This window comes from Salmo trutta, chromosome 34 (assembly GCF_901001165.1).
Source record: "Salmo trutta chromosome 34, fSalTru1.1, whole genome shotgun sequence".
NCBI classification, from domain to species: Eukaryota; Metazoa; Chordata; class Actinopteri; order Salmoniformes; family Salmonidae; genus Salmo; species Salmo trutta.
Window position 1 is genome coordinate 9,141,124 of NC_042990.1, and position 21,335 is coordinate 9,162,458.

General features: G+C 45.4%; 1 protein-coding gene across 1 annotated transcript in view; it reads left to right on the plus strand.

Annotated features, from left to right (window-relative positions):
* The first annotated feature begins 731 nt into the window (after nucleotides 1-731).
* grin2da (glutamate receptor, ionotropic, N-methyl D-aspartate 2D, a) overlaps nucleotides 732-21,335 on the plus strand; it is a 58,237-nt gene continuing 37,633 nt past the window's right edge. The window contains exons 1-4 of the mRNA XM_029731079.1: nucleotides 732-845; nucleotides 8,826-8,943; nucleotides 14,223-14,834; nucleotides 19,600-19,866. Of these exons, the coding sequence (XP_029586939.1) occupies nucleotides 14,289-14,834; nucleotides 19,600-19,866 (813 nt within the window). The 5' untranslated portion in view covers nucleotides 732-845; nucleotides 8,826-8,943; nucleotides 14,223-14,288. The remainder of the gene's footprint in view (nucleotides 846-8,825; nucleotides 8,944-14,222; nucleotides 14,835-19,599; nucleotides 19,867-21,335) is intronic.

A 21,335-nucleotide genomic window follows, 5' to 3' on the forward strand; every position in this document is an offset into this window, starting at 1 on the left:
TGACATCAAATAATTACCAGATCAACGCAGACAGGATTACAGTAATTAAATAACACATTATTCTTTATAGGTAACATATGCATGAACAAGCATGCATATGCATGAATAAGTTATTTATCTGTGTGTAATAGTTTCAAGTCCCAAAATTCCCTTACAGTGAAAAAGTTCAGCCCAGAGTTGAATTATTATAAACAATTGCAATGATCATGTATTCCCCTAAGACACACATAACCGCGAAGTGCAAGGATTTAAATTCCCATTGGTGTTGTTATTTTTTTTAAATTTTTTTAATGTATCTATAAACTGGCTTCTTTTTTTTACGTGGAGAGAGAGAAGAGATGTGGGTGAGGGAGCAAGGAGGAGGAATATAGGTTTACAGATGGGTTTAAGGGGAGGGGAAAAGAGAGAGGGAAGGGAGGGAGGGAGACAGGGAGGGAGAGTTGTAATAAATATCTTGATAGCATACTGATACACCACTGAGAGTGTGTGTGTGTGTGTATCCATCCACTCCATCGTAAAAAAAAAATAAAAAAAATCCACGACAAGTTTAGCATTCAACACGTGTCGCGGGAGTGATGAAGAGGGAGGTTGCTAGGTGACGAGGCGTATATACGGAATTTTAACAAAATAACTGGCGAGAGGGGAAAGAGGGAGGGAGAGAGATGTAGTCAGCAACATGTAGTCTCGCTGAGTAAAGGCAAGGTCGATACTGTGTATAGGTGCAACATTTAAATATACAGGCAACACAACGGGGAAATAACCCGCAGGATATGGCCAGGAGAGGAATGGATGTACTGTGGATGGAGAGACGAGGGGAGAACAGAGTTTCGGGCTCCTGAAAAACAGTGAGTATTTACTCCTTGCCGTGAGGGTGATATGTTTAGGTTTCCTTCAAGAAGTGTTCCAAGATTTGCCCTTCAAAAAATGTGCTGAATGTTATGCACGGGGACCGGAATTAGTGGCGTAGTGTTTCTCGAGGCTAAATGTGTTCATATTGGCAGCTAGTTTGATGGATAGGCAACAACCGGCCGGTGAGCGAGGCTTTGACCCCTCTGTCATTGATGCGCTTGCATACTCCAAGTGCTCTGACTATTTCCAGACGAACACTGCACAGGCATAACCTACTGTACATACACACACTGGCACGGGCATTTGTTCACACTCAAACACACACACACACGTTCTGAGTCACCACACATAACTTACATTAGTGATGAAAGAAATGTGTACCTTTTTTATCTCCCCCAAATCGTCGTTTTAAATCTGGGTACATTACCATTCGTCCATTAGTATACACATTGCCTTCGTTTGAAACCGGTTTATGCGCATGTGTCCATTTTTATTGTTTTCTTGTCCACGGAGAACACGTTGTAGCCTTTTTTTTTCAAGACACATCTCTTGGTATTTGCCCAAGGCAGCTTTCAGATGTTGAATCAATCCTTGAGCTTTCTGTACGTACCCATCTGTCAGCTGTGCTCCCGACAATGTGTGAATTTATTGGAAGACAGCTCTTTGAATTGCAGTTCTGAACTGTGCAGAAGGTCATTTGCTCTGATCTTATCAGAATTCCTTAGGCAAACTATCCCACTCGCACTGTTGGGTGTATATTGAGTAAATACCTTACCTATAGGCAGGTGGCATGTTTAAATCATATTTGCATTCTTAAACAGGCCATGCATATATTCGGATTCTTTTGAAAACCAATATTGTAGGCCTTTTATTTCTATCCTAGAGCAAGTTGAAACACGTTTTTTCATTGATCACTATGTGATATATAGCCTTGAAGGGCCACCCTCCATGTTTGGGGTTCTCAAGCACTTCACAGCATGGGATCTTGAGACTGTCTGCCTGAAACCCCATTGTTCAGTTGAAGACAATGTACCATACATGTTTTCTTTTGTTAGTTGTTCTGGACTGGACCTATGAGCATGAAAGAGGGTGGGATTTGCAATTGGATTATAATGGACCTAGTTTCATGTGTCGTACAGTTTCACACACACACACACACAATGTGTAACAGGCCATACAGTCTAATTTAGGTTGTTTTCAGTGAAACCGATTGTGGAACTCGTCCTAATCCAAAATGCTCTATTTCATCCAGTTAATGGAGGATGTTGAAACACATGTTACTTTGTCATCGGCTGATATCGTGGCCTCCGAATGACTTCGGCAAAGCAATCTCTGAGGGATTCCTTTATGGAGAGAAACAAATCTGACAATGACAAGCCCAAGTTGCTCAGGGGAAGCTTCTTTCAGACCGTTGTTTCAGCCTCTTGAGTAACTCTGGACTTGTGGGGACTTGTCCCATTAAATCATCAGACTAATGTGACACTCAGAAGTGCAGGTCCACTGAGTAGGAGACAGAGGAGGTGGAGAAGGGCTGCACCTGTAGCGTCACCTTAGGATTCAGCTCTGTGCTTCCAACTTCCAGGCAAGGGTGGGTTGTGTTCATTCGGGCACACAACGGAAAAACGTTTTCAAGCAACAGAAAACCTTTTTCTTTGTGGACAAGTCCAGGTAGTTTCATTCTGTTTTCTTCCATTTGATGCCTGATGATCCTTTCAAATTGAGCTCCTTTAGAAAAGTCATTCTTCATCCCTGAGAATTGCACTCAGTCTGAGGTGTTCCATTGAGTCATTCGTGTATGAATGAATGGTTGCTGGCTGCGGGACGTTATCAGTTACGGACTGAAATCCCCTATTCTGCTAAGAGGCCATTTTAGCTTCATCTTCTTTAGAGACAAGCCAAGTGGCCCTGGCTTTCCTCGATGGTGACGGTGGTCAAAGTGTTGGTTGGTTTGGCTACACCCAGGGGAGCCACCATGAAACTTGCTCAACTTTCCTGACTGAAAAAAAAATGGATTAAACCTTCGATCCAACTTAATGTTAAAGTAGTGAGCTGGAGGTGGGGGCCCGCCGCGAGGTTGCGTCCAAAGACGACCGCCTGAATGTACGTGACAGAATCATGTGATCAGAACCCTACCTTCGACACACCCAGACCCTGTTTGAAGGCCACTCTGAAACTTCTGAACCATATCTTCATTCCAAGTGTTCTATCATCCTCGTTTGGATTTAGTCTAGCTAGGACTGCTGCGTAGCCTAGTCCCTTCAAAATCAACTCTGGACCTCGAAGCCAGTTCCATATTTTTTTCGTGGGTTCTCCTCTAATCAGGGACTGATATAGACCTGGGACACCAGGTGTGTGCAATTAATTATAAGGTATAACAGAAAACCAGCAGGCTCCAGACCTCTTAGGGTAAGAGTTGAATACCCCTGGCCTATTCAGATAGCTTACAATATGCAAGGCTAAAGGTAGGCCTAAAGGCTATCATTCTCAGTATCAGAGCACAATGACCAAAGAAGCAGCCCTCTCGTTTATCACAAGCATATCTGGGAGACGATATATCTACTGTTCAAATTAACTTTCAAAACAAATAAATGCTCCTTTTCTGTTTTTATCGGCTGTGTGTAGTTTGGCAGGTCATAAATAAATTAGGACCGCAATGATAGCCAACTCAAGCTTCTTGTCTCGGTGACTCACTTTGATGGTGCCTCTTGTATCCCTGTTTCCATATTCACAGTGCAGCCAGCCAGTGTCTATACATTGCAGATAGGCCTGTGGTATATCAGGGATATAGTGATCAGGGATATAGTGTATCCCTGTTTCCATATTCACAGTGCAGCCAGCCAGTGTCTATACATTGCAGATAGGCCTGTGGTATATCAGGGATATAGTGTAGGTGTTGCCATTTCTACTCTACTTCTAAAGCACAAAACCTGATAATGTCCCACGATGAGGAACTACAGAATGTCCACGAATGAATCATTTGCCTTTACTGTGAGCTGAGTGATCTTTCCAAAAAGTCTTCAGGTTAAAAAAAAAATGTCCCTAGGCTGCCGTCTTGATCTAATACATCCAGGGGGCCATATAACCTTGGTCGTTATTTATTACATTTTTCTCTTTTCAGGCAAACGGTTTGGTATGAAGGGACATGGTGGGTCTCTGTACTTGACTATGGTGGGGCTGATACTTTTGAAATATATAATTCTACCTATAATGCTGGGAGGACACCGTAGAACGGATCGGTTTGCTTTCTGTGAACATTGCGCTTTAATCGGGTCATAAATTCCATCTCCCTTAGCAGAGAGAGCTAACATTTGGCTAATGGCATCGATTGTAAATCCCTTTTGATCAAATGTAAATTGACATTGCATCTGCACACTCTGGCTTGATGAAGTTACTGCTTCTACCTGCTAGGCCACAGCCTCTTGTACCAGTACCACCGGAAACGTCGGTCTTCGTTTCGCTTCCTCTGAGGAGGGCAATTGAGCTGCAGTCAGCTACACTACGACTCTGACCAACACAAATGATTACACATCTCGGATCAGCCGTGTTTTTGTATTTCTCTCTGAGTCAGTTCTACTGACAGGCAGGTTTATTGTTCAGTTGCTTGATTGGTAGCGGGTTGGGCGAATCTGACAGAGCCGATGAATACCGTTTGATGAATAAGTCTGTGGACCTTTTTCAACTAGGCAGGTTTTTGTCACAAAGCCCTGTAAAGTATGTGCAGTACATGTCGAGAGAGAGAGAGAGAGAGAGAGAGAGAGAGAGAGAGAGAGAGAGAGAGAGAGAGAGAGAGAGAGAGAGATGAATGAGGCGTAAGAGAAAGACAAGGTACGGAGACTGAAATAAAGAGTTGACGTGTGTGTGTGTGTTGCCTCTGGTATACATTTATTTTTATTTTCTCTATTCTTTCGTTTATCCCAGGCATACCTTCCCTGCGATAGCTGTGTTTGTGTACAGATCCTGCCAATTTCTATGTCTCTGTTTACCTTGAAAAACTTTTATTCCACCTTAGCGCCAAACCATCAAACAACAAAACAACAGCCAAGGAATTTGACATACTTATATCTGAAATAAATAAGCCTTCTGTCAGACACATACATTTAATAAAGCTGGTCATAGAGCTTTGTGTAACAATATGGCCGCTCATTTGGGGGTTTCCATTGTGGCCAGGAATGCAACACGTTGTTAATCTACAGTGGCTGCGTTGGGCATGTAGATAGGCACCTTTGCCAGTTCTTTACTGTGGCGTGACAACCGAGACACCCACTGGCGGAGACCTGTAATCCGCCAACTCCCCTGGGGTCAAAGTTGAGGATCGTGAGCCAGCTAAATACCAACTCATTAGGACTGGCCAAATGGGGCTCTGGAGAAATAAAACCCTTAGAAGCATGTGAGAGGTTGAGGGAGCAAGAAATAGGAGAGGAGAGAAGGAGACACAAGGGAGGGAGAGGGAGTAGATAGAGGGATGAGAGGAAAGAAGGAGACACAAAAGAGGGAGAGAGATAGATAGAGAGGGAGTGGGAGCAAGAGTATTTGTAAAACAAATTTGGTGTTATTTCTTACAAACAGCCGGAAATAACTTTTGGCTATCAGAACCGCGATAACTCACCAGCATTTCGACCAGAAATATGACTTTCCAGAATTGGATCCTTTGTTCGTACTCTCCGAGGCAATTTAACTTATCCCAGATTGAACACCATCCACCATTTCCACCATTTCCGAGTTTATTACTCGCTAATGTTCAGTCCCTGGACAATAAAGTAGACGAGCTCAGGGCAAGGATCTCCTTCCAGAGCGACATCAGGGACTGTAACATACTCTGTTTCAAGGAATCATGGCTCTCTCGGTATATACTGTCCCCGTCCATACAGCCAGTTGGGTTCTCAGTACATCACGCAGACAGGAATAAAGAACTCTCGAGAAAGAAGAAAGGCTGAGGTGTATGTTTCATGATTAACTGCTCTTGGTGTGATTGTGATAACGTATAGGAACTCAAGTCCTTTTGTTCACCCAACCTAGAATACCTCACAATCGAATGCAGACCATATTACCTCCCAAGAGAATTGTCTTTGGTTATAGTCACAGCTGTGTATATTCCCCCTCAAGCCGATACCACAACACCCCTCAATGAACAAGGAACTACACTGGGCTTTGTGCAAACTGGAAACCACATATCCTGAGGCCGCATTTATTGTAGCTGGGGATTTGAACAAAGCAAATCTGAGGAAAACGCCACCAAAGTTCTATTTACGTATTGCCTGTGGTACTCGCGCTTCAAAAACTCTCGACCATTGTTACTAGCCCTTCCGGGATGGCTACAAGGCCCACCCCCACCCTCCCTTTGGCAAATCAAATCACAGCTACATTCTGCTCCTCCCTTCCTATAGGCAGGAACTCAAACAGGAAGCACCTGTGCTAAGGTCTATTCAACGCTGGTCTGACCAATCGGAAAACATGCTTCAAGATTGTTTTGATCTCGCGAACTGGGATATGTTCCGAGTTGCCTCTCAGAATAACATTGATGTATACACTGACACTGTGACTGAGTTCATCAGGAAGTGTATAGGGGATGTTGTTCCCACTGTGACTATTAAAACCTACCCAAACCAAAAAACGTGGATAGATGGCAGCATTCGCGCAAAACTGAAAGTGCGAACCACCACATTTAACCACGGCAAGGTGACTGGGAATATGATCGAATACAGACAGTGCAGTTATAACACAGTGCCACTGACGCAGGCTGCTCTCCTTCTCCGTAGCCGATGTGAGTAAAACATTTAAGCGTGTTAACCCTCGCAAGGCTGCCGGCCTAGACGGCATTCCTACCCGCGTCCTCAGAGCATGCACAGACCTGCTGGTTGGAGTGTTTATGGACATATTCAATCTCTCCCTATCACAGTCTGCTTTCCCTACTTGCTTCAAGATGTCCACCATTGTTCCTGTACCCAAGAAAGCAAAGGTAACTGAACTAAATGACTATCTCCCCATAGCACTCACTTCTGTCATCATGAAGTGCTTTGAGAGGCTAGTTAAGGATCATATCACCTCCACCTTACCTGACACCCTAGACCAAGGAAGGAGCTGATCGTGGAATTCAGGAGACAGCAGAGGGAGCACACCCCCATCCACATCGACGGGGCCGCAGTGGAGAAGGTGAAAATCTTCCAAGTTTCTCGGCAAACATATCACTTTGCAACAGCGCCTCTTCAACCTCAGGAGGCTGAAGAAATTTGGCTTGGCACCTAAGACCCTCACAAACTTTTACAGATGCACCATTGAGAGTATCAAGTCGGGCTGTATCACCACTTGGTACGGCAACTGCACCGCTCCCAACCGCAAGGCTCTCCAGAGGGTGGTGCGGTCTGCCCAATGCTTCACCAGGGGCAAACTACCCGCTCTCCAGGACACCTACCACACCCGATGTCACAGGAAGGCCAAAAGGACATCAACAACCCGAGCCATGGCCTGTTCACCCAGCTATTATCCAGAAGGCGAAGTCAGTACAGGTGCATCAAAGCTGGGACCGAGAGACTGAAAAACAGCTTCTATCTCAAGGCTATCAGACTGTTAAATAGCCATCACTAGCCAGTCTCCACCCAGTACCCTGGCCTGAGTGTCGACACTGTCACTAGCCGGCTACCACCTGGTTACTCAACCCTGCACCTTGAGGCTGCTGCCCTATGTACATAGACATGGAATCACTGGTCACTTTAATAATGTTTACATACTGCTTTACTCATTTCATATGTTTATACTGTATTCTAGTAAATGCCATCCTGTTCAACTAATGCTGTATATAATACTATTCTATCCTACATATTCTACAGATATACTAAATGTTCAATCCACATAATGTCTATACATCCCATCACACATCCATCCATCCATCCATCCATCCATCCATCTATCCCCACACACACACACCGGACTCCGACATTGCTCGTCCTAATATTTATTTTAGATTTGTGTGAATTGTTAGATACCACTGCACTGTTGGAGCTAGAAACACAAGCATTTCGCTACACCCGCAATAACATCTCCTAAATATGTGTATGTGACCAATACAAGTTTGATTTGATTTGAGAAGGAGAGCGAGCGAGCGGAGGAAAGAGGTTAGGGAAAGAGGGACAGGGAGAGATAATGGAAGAGAGGCTGAGGGAGAAAGAGATAGAAACAGGGAGAATTAGATACAACAGAGGGATAGATAGAGAGGAAGTGGGAGAGGGAGAGCGGGACAGGCCAGGGATAGACAGAGAGGGAGTGGGAGAGATAGATGGAATGGTCGATAGAGGAGAGAGAGATAGAAGGCGTCAGAACAAACATGAGCAAGATACTTGGGGGGGGGGGGGGGTCAAGGGAGCATCAGACACCCTCAGAATCCTATATCCCACTGGGCACACACTGGTTGAATCAATGTCGTTTCCACACCATTTGAATGAAATTGCATCGAACCAACATGGAATAGATGTCGAATTGACGTCTGTGCTCAATGGGATCCGTCCGCTGCTCATTTTCTGTCCTCATGTCTCTCCTTCATAGAAAAGAAGAAAAGTCATTTAGCAGACGCGTTTATCCAATGCAACTTACAGTCATGCACACAAACATTTTACATTATGGATGGTACTGGGACTTGAACCTACTACCCTGGTGTTATCTGTGCCATGATTTACCAACTGAACCACAAAGGACCATGACATTAGCTAATCCACCTCCCCCCTACCCCTTTTTCTCTCTCTCACGGCCTGTTTTTTATGCTTCCTCCTTCCCAATCTGTAATTTCCTGAAAAAAAATATAGCCGAAATGTATTCCTCTGCCTCCTCTGCCCCTTTATCCGTAACTCCCTTCCCCAGCTTCTCTTTCAATCTAATGAAGGTCATGTTTATTAAAAACATTGTTAGCAAGGTCACCGGCCAGCCTGTTGATTACTTCTTTGCAGAGAGAGCAGACGCTCTTAAATACCTCTGTGCTTCCTCCTCAGTGCTGTGTGCTGAGCCGAGCAGGCCCGCATTCATTCGTTCCTTCCCCTCCCACCATCCATAGCCGCAGCATATGGGAAATGAAGAATGCCACCAATGACCGTCAGCAAATGCATTGTGGTATGTATTTTTAGAGTAGCAATTATTTCTATAAATGATATTGCTTCTCTGTATGCAGAGTGCTATGGGGCAAAGTTTGATCCCAGTACAATTTTCACCACCAAATGACTTTCATGCAAAGACGATGCATGAGGTAAAGCATCACATCCCCCAATAAATTGGAATGTGATATTCTTTATTTTCAGCCACACAATCAGTGGTGAATTGGAGGTATAGTAGGAAGTGGCAAATATTGCTTCTTGTTTGTGCTTATTTGGTGTAAAATTGAAAGAGAAAAACAAGTGCATAAAGTAATGATTGCATTTCATCCAGGCAAATACTTTATACCATGTATCTTAAATAGCCAACTTAAAGGAGCTCGGTATAACTAACTGCTGTGCTGACTGTGAGGGAATCTTTCTTGTTAAAGCTCAAGGAGTCCTGTATCGGTTCTGTTGTTCTCCTGACACTTCCTTGGAAACAAGACAGATCACCTCAAGGGGATTTATCCTATCTGGAACATTTAGAAATAGAAGAAGATACAGTGCATTCAGAAAGTATTCAGACTTTTTCCACATTTTGTTACGTTACAGCCTTAATTAAATCGTTTTTTTTTTCTCTCATCAATCTACACACAATACCCCATAATGACAAAGCAAAACATATATTTTTTAAATGTAGCAAATGTATATAAACCATTTTTTAATATTTTTTTGTTCTGAATACATTTGTAAAAATTCCTAAAAACCTGTTTTCACTTTGTCATGATGCAGATTGATGAGGGAAAACATTTTTTTGAAATAATTTTATTATAAGGCTGTAACATAACAAAATGTGGAAAAAGGAAAGGGTCTGAATACTTTCCGAATGCTCTGTAAAAATAGTAACCGTCTGTCTGACAATGTACACAGTGTACAAAACTTTAAAAACACCTTCCTAATATTGAGTTGCACCACCTTTTGCCCTCAGAACATCCTCAATTCGTTGTGGCATGGAGTCTACAAGGTGTCGAAAGCGTTCCACAGGGATGCTGGCCCATGTTGATGCCAATGCTTCCCACGTTTGTGTCAAGTTTGCTGGATGTCGTTTGGGTGGGGGACCATTCTTGTTGCACAGGGGAAACTGTTGAGCGTGAAAAACCCAGCAGTGTTCTTGACACAAACTGGTGCGCCTGGCACCTACTACCATACCCCGTTCAAAGGCACTTAAATATTTTGTCTTGCCCAGTCACCCTCTGAATAGCACACATACACAATCCATGTCTCAATTGTCACAAGGCTTAAAAATCCTTCTTTAACCTGTCTCCTCCCCTTCACCTACACTGATTGAAGTGGATCTAACAAGTGACATCAATAAGGGATCATAGCTTTCACCTGGATTCACCTGGTCAGTCTATGTCATGGAAAGAGCATGTTTTGTACACTCAGTGTAAATAAGTGCTTCAAACTGTACCTACAGTAGGTGATGTAGCAGGAGGAAGACCTCTAACTGCGTGGAATTCCTTTTCTGTCAGACATGGAGTCACGGATTGCCTTGAAAAGCAGTTTGCTTTGACAAAATTGAATTGAATCTTACTCTGTGTGAGTGTGTGTATAAGATTGCGTGTGTATGAGAGTGTGTGTGTGTGTGTGTGTGAGTGCGTGCATGTGTGTGTGAATGTCTGTGTGTGTGTGTGACGGGGGGTAGTCAAGTCATCTCTAAAGCTTACTAGGGAGGGCCCTGACTTTTGGGTCATGGGACTGAAGTATTTTGAGCATACGTGACGGACCATCATACTCCTGCTAATGGTGTCTGTGTGCCAAAGCGCCAGAGGATACCGCTTGGAGTAAGACCGGGCCAGGCAGTTCCTCATAACGCTTGCGCTGCTCTGAGAGTCTGCCAACACTTAGACGGCCATAAAGAGAGACTCGACATAATCACTCTCTGTGTGCACTGCCCCTCTGTCTCCCTCATGGTCAGTGCAGTTACTTCTGCCTACCAGTTATCCCGTTGTCCAGATAGGGTTTTGCGCTGACCGTGCTATATGATCATCACACAAGATTGATGTTGGGAGCTGAACGTGCCATACGACCCTCACACAAGATGCAGGGGCTTTTAGAGGGGAAATACTGTAGGATGTCTATTCGTGGTGTATTACCCAGTAGGACGGTAAGCCGTAGACAACCAATAGATATGGGGAGGAGTTCAAGGATGTATAGCCTCTATGCTAATGCCTGGATAAGATAACATGGCGACAGAGGTCCGTACAGTACATACTGTACAGCTGACACCGTTTCCGTCAGCCAGGATACGCATGATCCATTCACCCAGCTGTGTTTTACAGTAACCTCTGACCTGTACTCTGAACCACTAACCAGTCTTCTCCCAACGCCATTTCCCTAACCACTATACCACTCTACGGCCATGATACCGCAGGGCCCATTTAACATAGGCAACAAGCAATGCACTACATGTCAGGAGAAGACCATGAAACTGCCATATGAGAGCCCTGGGGAGTATGAAAGCCCTGGGGAGTATGAGAGCCCTGGGGAGTATGAGAGTCCTGGGGAGTATGAGAGCCCTGGGGAGTATGAAAGCCCTGGGGAGTATGAGAGCCCTGGGGAGTATGAAAGCCCTGGGGAGTATGAGAACCCTGGGGAGTATGAGAGTCCTGGGGAGTATGAGAGTCCTGGGGAGTATGAGAGTCCTGGGGAGTATGAGAGCCCTGGGGAGTATGAGAGCCCTGGGGAGTATGAGAGCCCTGGGGAGTATGAAAGCCCTGGAGAGTATGAGAGCCCTGGGGAGTATGAGAGTCCTGGGGAGTATAAGAGCCCTGGAGAGTATGAGAGCCCTGGGGAGTATGAGAGCCCTGGGGAGTATGAGAGCCCTGGGGAGTATGAGAGTCCTGGGGAGTATAAGAGTCCTGGGGAGTATGAGAGCCCTGGGGAGTATGAGAGTCCTGGGGAGTATGAGAGCCCTGGGGAGTATGAGAGCCCTGGGGAGTATGAGAGCCCTGGGGAGTATGAGAGCCCTGGGGAGTATGAAAGCCCTGGGGAGTATGAGAGTCCTGGGGAGTATGAGAGCCCTGGGGAGTATGAAAGCCCTGGGGAGTATGATAGCCCTGGGGAGTATGAGAGCCCTGGGGAGTATGATAGCCCTGGGGAGTATGAGAGTCCTGGGGAGTATGAGAGCCCTGGGGAGTATGAGAGTCCTGGGGAGTACGAGAGCCCTGGAGAGTACGAGAGTCCTGGGTAGTACGAGAGCCCTGGGGAGTATGAGAGCCCTGGGGAGTAGGAGAGCCCTGGGGAGTACGAGAGTCCTGGGGAGTACGAGAGCCCTGGGGAGTATGAGAGCCCTGGGGAGTATGAGAGCCCTGGGGAGTATGAGAGTCCTGGGGAGTATGAGAGTCCTGGGCAGTGACAACACAAGCTGAGTGGTTTAGGGCCAGCGGATGGAATGCTAGCCTGGAATGATTGATCCGGAACCCGTATGTATGGTCAGTAGTGCGGTTTTGTACTGGATTCAGCCGTATGTCCTTCGAACTGAGTACAGAACCTGTGTGGTCTGTACTGGTTTCATAAGATCTGTATTTTGTTTCATACAGTCTGAACTGGATTAAGCCTCATGCCATTCCAGTCTATCTCACTTTGAAAAACGGTGAGTCCGTTAGGTTTCATGGCAGGCTCTGCCCATAGGCTTAACCGAGGTAGTAATATCCAATTGAATTATGCAACAGGGCTCGGATGAGGCATTCAAGCCGAGGTCTGGCTTTGTCTGAATGGTATATTGAGGGCAGTGTTAAATACTTATCTTTCTTGCCTACCCCATACTACCGTCCCTTAGATATACTTAAGCAAGGCCCTTAACCCTAATTTGCTCCAGGGGTGCCGTACTACTATGGCTGACACTGTAAAACAACACATTTGACTGCACCTATCTGGTGTATGTGACAATAAAATATCTATATTTTTGTATATATTTTTTTTATATCCTCTCTCAATACTTTATTGTTTTCCCACTTTACAGCCGCTGTTGCTATCCGGCTCACTGGCTCAATCCTCTATTTCCTCTCTGTATTCCACGACAGCTACAGTTTCTTTAAATTTGTCTACACCCCCCCCCCCCCTTTTTCCCCCAAATTGAGCACTTTTCATCATCGTAATCCCCCTATTTTTTCCTCAGATGATAACTCAGCGTCAAAAGGAGCGATGTAGGAATGTGAAAACGGAATTAGAGAGAGAGAGAGAGAGAGAGAGAGAGAGAACAAGGCAGAAAGAAGCTGTTTGTTTGGGGGGAGTGAAGAGGACATTACATCAGCAAAGCCTTCTGGTTCAAAGCAATGACATTAGCCACGGACGCTATGAGAGAAAACGGGCAATATGGGAGGGAGTGACAGATACCGATTGTTGTGCTGCGTGTTAGTGATCCGGAGAGAGTGGGTTTTTGACTCTGTGTCTATTTGTGTGTGCCCCAGGGGGAGAGGGAGGGTTAATTAAAGAGAGTGAATGGAAAGGGGGGGGGGGTGTGAGAAGGAGGGGAGGGGGGAGGGGGAGTGGTGGGGGGGGGGGCTGGCACGCTAAGCGACTTCAAAAATGATTAATTAAGTGTTGCTTGCTTTACATCTCCTTACATTTCGTGTACAGTCCCACAGCCTCACTCAACTGCACAGACCATTTCCCCACCTCAACCACAATTGCTTAAAAAAAAACGTGCATACACACAACTACCTCGACTAAACTCGTCACCCCTCCCCAGTCTTATTTGAATTGTAATTTAGCCCTGTCCATTTAGATGTACAGTACCCATTGGTGGTTTATGGCTGCAAAGATTTATAGCTTAGCTTCAAAGCTCTCCAATGGTGTGGGACCGAACCGTGAATCCGCTCCCGGGGTAATGAATTCTGATGTCCAGTAAGGGGGAGGGTTGAGTTCAAGGGGTGAGCACTCCTACGCTAGTCCCTAAGCAGTGAGCTTATGTTCCTCTGTAGGTCACTGTACCTGGCTTTACGCTTACACTGACCTTAAGATGTTGATTGATTGTATGGTAGGTGATGCAGGCCCATTTCATCCACCCCCTGTCTAGCGCCATCTCACTGTGCCTCTCTCTCTCTCTCTCTCTCTCTCTCTCTCTCTCTCTCTCTCTCTTTCCCATTACGCCTAGCCCCTCCTCTTCCACAGGATTGTTTTTCAATAGTATCCCTCGCCACTGTAGCTCCTACTTACTTCTATGCGTATCATTGCTCCTCTCCTCACTTACTTACAGGCCTTTCATTCTTCAGACTTTTCCCCCCTGAATCCTTTCTTCTCACCTCTCCACTCCAGGTCCTTCTTCGCCTGTGAACTGCCGCCGTCGCTGCTCTGCCCACCGAACTGCGCCCCCCCCCCCCCATGGCAGCCAAGCCCGCCCTCTCCCTCCTGTTGGCCGTGTTGGCCTGCACGGGGCCCGCCCGCTCCTCCCCTCCCCTCTTGCTCCGCCCCCGGGAGAGAGAGAGGGACTTGGGTGTAGTCAACATCGCTGTGGTCCACTCGGGCTCCTCCCTGCTCCCGGAGACGGCCGCTGCTGGGGGAACGGGCGGCACGAGCGGGCCGGGGGGTCCTCAGGGGAGGGGGGCCTCGTCGTCATTGGCTATGGTAGCGGCGTCTGCGCCGCTGGCGTCCGCGTCAGCGGCTCTGGTGGGCGGTAGCGTGATGACGCAGTATGGCCCGGCCAACGTGATCTACCTGACGGTGAACGAGAGCAGCCCGGCGAGCCTTCTGCTGCAGCTGTGTGAGCTGCTGGCCACTACGCCGCTCCAGGGGCTGGTGTTCGAGGAGGAGAGGCCCCCGCCACCTGACCAGGCTCCCCTGGCCCCCATGCTGGAGTTTGTCTCGGCCCAGACCGGAGTGCCTGTTGTGGCCGTGGGAGGAGGGGCCGGTCTGGGCAGGGAGCCACAGGTAACTACCTGGCTGTGAACTTTCCCTTCTTAATGGATTTCAAGTAATCAATCAGTCCTAAGTTACTGTGTGTTGGAAGCCTCATCTTACCCAGTGGGCAGAATTTGGCACATGACGTCTTCATTTTCTGGTTGGAAACTGGGTTTCTGGTTGAGAAGACACCATAAAACCAGATTGCAACCAACTGGTCTCTGTTACAACCAGGTAAAGATGTCTTTTTCAAAACGTCATGGGAAAGACATTGTATTTTGGTTGTTATCTGGTTGCTAAAAAGATGCTTACAAAACTTCCTCCTTATGCAACTAGTATGAGGATGTCATCTTTGCCATAAAAAGAAAAATGCCCGCTGGATACAGTGTGGTCTGAGTAGGAGAACACTACTTCAGTCCTCGAGTGGCTGCAGTCCTGCTGCTTTATGTGTCTGCCTGGCACTTACTGTAATTTAACAATGAATGTCACTGATTGCTGAGAAGGTTCAACACTTGGTTTCCAAAGGTCAAAATAAGCCGTTGATAAAAACAGAAAACAGAGAGAGTGGCCCTCGAGGACTGGAGTTGTGCAACCCTACACTCTTAGAAGAAAAGGGTTCCAGAAGGGTTCTTCGGCTGTCCCCATAGGAAAACCCTTTTTGGGTCCAGGTAGAACCCTTTTTGGTTGCAGGTAGAACTATTTTGAGTTCCATGTAGAACACTCTGTGAAAAGGGTCCTACAGTGCATTTGTAAAGTATTCAGACCCCTTCACTTTTTCCACATTTCGTAATGTTACAGCCGTATTCTAAAATGTATTGAAAAAAAGAATAATCCTCATCAATCTACACACAATACCCCATAACGACAAAGCAGAAACAGGTTTTTAGAAATGTTTGCAAATGTATAATAAAAAAAAATACAGAAATACCTTATTTACATGAGTATTCAGATCCTTTGCTGTGAGACTCTAAACTGAGTTCAGGTGCATCCTGTTTCCATTGATCATCCTTGAGATGTTTCTACAACTTGATTGGAGTCCACCTGTGGTAAATTCAAATGATTGGACATGATTTGGAAAGGCATACACCTGTATAAGGTCCCACAGTTGACAGTGCATGTAAGAGCAAAAACCAAGCCATGAGGTTGAAGGAATTGTCCGTAGAGTTCAGAGACAGGATTGTGTCGAGGCACAGATCTGGGGAAGGGTACCAAAACATTTCTGCTGTATTGAAGGTCCCCAAGGACACAGTGGCCTCCATCATTCTTAACTGGAAGAAGTTTGGAACCTCCAAGACTCTTCCTAGTGCTGGCCACCTGGCCAAACTGAACAATCGGGGGAGAAGGGCCTTGGTCAGGGAGGTGACCAAGAACCCGATGGTCACTCTGACAGAGCTCCAGAGTTCCTCTGTGGGGATGGGACAACCATCTCTGTAAAAGGTACTGAGGAGTGGCTTCCGTCTGGCCACTCTACCATAAAGGCCTGATTGGTGGAGTGCTACAGAGATGGTTGTCCTTCTGGAAGGTTCTCCCATCTCCACAGAGGAACTCGGGTTCTCGGTCACCATCAGGTTCTTGGTCACCTCCCTGAACAAGGCCCTCCTCCCCCGATTGTTCAGTTTGGCCAGGCGGCCAGCACTAGGAAGAGTCTTGGTGGTTCCAAACTTCTTCCATTTAAGAATGATGGAGGCCACTGTGTTCTTGGGGACCTTCAATGCTGCAGACATTTTTTGGTACCCTTCCCCAGATCTTTGCCTTGACACAATCCTGTCTCTGAACTCTACGGACAATTCCTTCGACCTCATGGCTTGGTTTTTGCTCTGAATTACACTGTCAACTGCGGGACCTTATATAGACAGGTGTGTGACTTTCCAAATCATGTCCAATCAATTGAATTTACCACAGGTGGACTCCAATCAAGTTGTAGAAACATCTCAAGGATGATCAATGGAAACAGGATGCCCCTGAGCTCAATTTCGAGTCTCATTGCAAAGAGTCTGAATACTTATGTAAATAAGGTTTCTGATTTTATTTTTTAATACATTTACAAACATTTCTAAAAATCGGTTTTGGCTTTGTCATGATGGGGTATTGTGTGTAGATTTTATTTAATACATTTTAGAATAAGGCTGTAACATAACAAATGTGGAAAAAGTCAAGGGGTCTGAATACTTTCCGAATGCACTGCATACACTTATTCTCCACACAGTCTCATTTGGGATAAACACACCCAACCTCTTCAGCTCTGTCGCCTTTAATCAGTCTTTCTTCTCAAACACAAATGTATCATTTGATACTTAACCTATTTTTGCACACATATCCAACTGTGAACGTTTCTACAATTACAGGCCCCATTCAAGTCTCACTTGGCCTTGTTAATTGTGCATCGCTCACTGAATAATTAATATAGCGAGGGAGTTCAACGGTGGGCATTTACATATGCATAATATAGTTCCATCTAAATTGTATCCTTCTGTTCAGAGATGGGCAGTATTTCTGTTACATGTATTTGAAATATGTATTTAAATTACCTTTCAAGTTTTTTGTAATTTACTGCAGTCCAATGTATTTTGTAACAAGATACTTTAGAGCTGTGTTTCCCAAACTCGGTCCTGGGGACCCCAAGGGGTGCACATTTTGTTTTTCCCCCCTAACACTACACAGCTGATTCAAATAATCAACTAATCATCAAGATGTAATTATTTGAATCAGCTGTGTAGTGCTAGGGCGAAAAACTAAACGTGCACCCCTTGGGATCCCCTGGACGGAGTTTGGGAAATGCTGCTTTAGAGAGCTACATTTGTGTATTTTCAAATACATTTCCATTAAAGAAAAATATAGTGGTTCACAATTTTGTGGCCCCTTATCACCCCAAATTTGCTGCATTGGTATCAGAAGTCTGATGGCACTATGGTGGGATAAGAGCGTTTGCTAAATTACCAAAATGTAAATTGGAAAATGAACACTTGCATAGTACAATGGGTATTATTAGAATTATCTCCGCCCACAGACAAGGCCACATTTTATTCAAATACAAATTGTTTGGGGGCGGAGCTCATTAGAATAATACCCTGTGTGCTTTGCAAGTGCACATTTTTTGACATTTACATTTTGTTAATTTTGCAGACACTCTTATCCAGAGCATTCAACTAAGGTAGATAACCAACCACATCACAGTCATAGCAAGTAAAACGTTTCTGTAACTGTTACTGAGAATGTTGTTGTAGTTACAGTCATGGGGCTACTTGCAAGTATTGTTATTAAATACATGACGTGGCAAAAGTATTTTGTATTTTACTTTGATATTTTGTAACAAGAAACATTTTTTAAGTATCTTTGCCCATCTCTGTGTCTGTTACCTTGTCTGTCTTATGTATAAGGCTCTAGAAATCTTATCCTCTACTTGTACATAAACCTTTCAGTAGAGTATCTCCCTTTCCTCTCTCCATTTCCTTATCTGTTTTTATCCTAATATAATCTAAAAGAACTGAACAAGCATAGGCTTTCCAGTCTGGTCAAATCAGTGAAGATGAAGGAAAGGAGACAAGGAGAGGAAGGCTAGTCCTTTTCATAAAAAAAAAATCATGGTCTACTGTGCAATACAGAATCTCAAATCAAATCAAAATGATTTGTCACATGCTTTACAGACAACACGTGTAGACCAACAGTCCTTTTCTAACAATGCAGAGCTAATGATAAGATAAAAAAAATTAATAAAAATAGAAATAATTGCACAGTGAATAAAGAATAATTGAACGTACTTCTGGCCAAACACAGGGACATATCGGCTGTGCCCCATAAATCCACCCTATTCCCTACATAGTGCACTGCTTTTAATCAGGGCCCATAAGGTTCTGTTCAAAAGTAGTGCACTATAAAGGGAATAGGGTGCCATTTGGGACCGTAATGTAGGACCGTACTGGAAAGCCTTCACAGTAGACAAGACAGACAAAGAGAAAATAAAAAGAAAGGGATGGTATTGAGACTGGAATTCAATTACAAATAGCCATATTGATATTTCCGCTGTGTCTTTGTTTAAAATCTCCTACCCACACATGTAGTTCTTACTCTGAAAACAGGAAGCTTTTCTTACTCTGGAAAAAGGAAGCTGCTACCCCAAGGAGTTTATAGTACCCTGAGACATTGTGATTATAGGCCTATTTAACCACGGGTAATATTGCTATGGCATGAATGTAAGCCACTGAATAGGTAAGAAACTTGATGCACCACAAGTTTAATGTATCTTTCTTAACCAACGTTATGGTCTAAATAGGCCTTCATCCGACTCAGCCACTGCAATGCGTGTAGGACTGAATCAAGCTCACACTGTCATTCGAATTTTACGTTACTCCTAACATTGGCCGTGTTCAGTAGGGGAAACTGTGTTCTTATTCGACAAGTTCAGGTACTACCTTCTCGTTTAACTCTGTTACAAAATGTTTTCTCCCTATTAAATCCAATTTTGACTCCACTGTATTCATAAAGTGTCTCAGCATAGGAGTGCTGATCTAGGATCAGATCTCTCCTGTCCATGTATCTTACGCCTTATGATCTAAAAGGCAAAACAGGTCCTAGATCAGCACTCCTACTCTGAGACTCTGGGAATATGAGGCCTGGATTCCTCCTTTATGGCAGAAAATGAAATTCTGTGTTCTTATGGACAGATACTACCTCCATCCTTCAGTTCACCGCACTCTCTCGCTCCCTCTTTCCCCCTCCCTGTCCTGAAAACCCATTCCACTCTTTAACAAACTGTTTTCTCCCGCTTCTGCACACCACCGTTGTCCACCTCCCCCAGGAGAGCGGCTCCATCTACCTCCAGTTCACCTGCTCCACAGCCATGCAGCTGGACGTGGTCTTTGAGGTGCTGGAAGAGTTCGACTGGACCTCCTTCTCCGTGGTGGCTACGCGCCACCACGGTTACGAGGACTTCCTGGCCATGGTGGAGGCACTGACGGACGGATCCTTCATCGGCTGGGAGAAGAAGGGCGTGGTCATGCTCAACGTCACCGACGACCCTGGAGGGACGCGCACCAGCAGGCTGCTCAAGGAGAACGAGGCGCAGGTGAGGCGGCTACTACCGTCTTGTTATGCTTCATGATCTTTTGTCTGATGGTACAGAAGTAGAGGGGGATAGTGGTGAAGAGGGGAGCAGGAAGGACAGACGCTGGGGGGTTGAACCCAGGTTTCTGGTGGGGAGGTATGTATATGTACTAGCAGCGGGCTTGTTACCACTAGACCAAGGAGTCTACATTGGGGATCTTTTCATTCACTCTTCGTAATCATTTATTCCTTGAGACAGGGTTTAAGGTAGAAGGGAGACAGGGAGAGAATACAGAATAGCTGTGGGACTGGGATTTGATCCCACACTGAAGGGGTAAACACGCAGTTGTGTTTACGCCCCAGTCCTGCACATTCCCGGTCTGCACTAAAAGCTCCATGGATCATCAGGCTGTATAGATGTGCTGCAGATGGTAGCTCAACCCGCTATGCCAGCCCAAGGCACAGGTCTATGGGACCTTTGTTGTGTTTCATGCCGTCGTCCTGTCTTTGCAGTCCTTTCATTGTAGTGTACCTGTACTGCAGGACAGTGTTTCTCCACCTTGTTCCCGGGGACCCTGCCGTGCAGGATATGCCAGATTTCCCTCCTGCTGAGAAATAATTTGACACTGATTAGTACAGTATTGTCTTGGTAGCCAATTACCTGAAAGACACTCCAATCACCCATCTTCAGGAATACTTAATAAGTTACCTGGCATACTTCAAATCGTTTGATCTGGGACATTGAATTCAGTCTTGTCTTCCATGTGTTACGTTAACAAGCAAGAAAACCAAACATTTTGTTCAAACAGAAGGGGGATCTAACAAATAGTCACTGACAACAACCGAAACGTGGAACGAAATGTGGAACGGCACACGGGAGCACTCTATGGTACTTTTCTGATAACCCGTCAGGTTCCTCTACTCTGGGTTCCTTACAAACCACAGGATTTGGCACGACTTCCTCCCCCCCAGCCGAATCGTTTCCCAAAATGAAAGAGACCCCTTTCACCGGTACGCTAGGCCTCACTCCAGTGACGACGGAACCAGAATGAAGATCAGAGATCCACATTATACAAAGGAACTTCCATGCAACCCATCTCCACACCCTGTCCTAACACACTGTAACCAGTTGCTGAAGTGTCAGAAAAAGGCAAAACACCCTTTAGAAATGAAGGACTGGGCCTTCCCCAGTGTCTCACAGTATCTTCACCGGCTGCTTAACAGCATCGCCACTCTGCAGAGACACGAACGTTTCAAATCTTGTTTAGGAGACACCAGTCCCAACCAGAGACTTAATGGGCTGCAGTGCTCTCACAAGAAGAAATGTATTTTTCTCCCTCTCATTGTTCTGTTTCAACTTAGGACACAGAGACACTGTGTCCTTTCTCAGGGCAGTATAAACTGTATGGAACTGTCGTCTGTATGCTTCTGGGACCAACTCGTAAGCCTGAGGGATAGCAGCTTTAACAGTGGCATAATCTGAACTCTGGT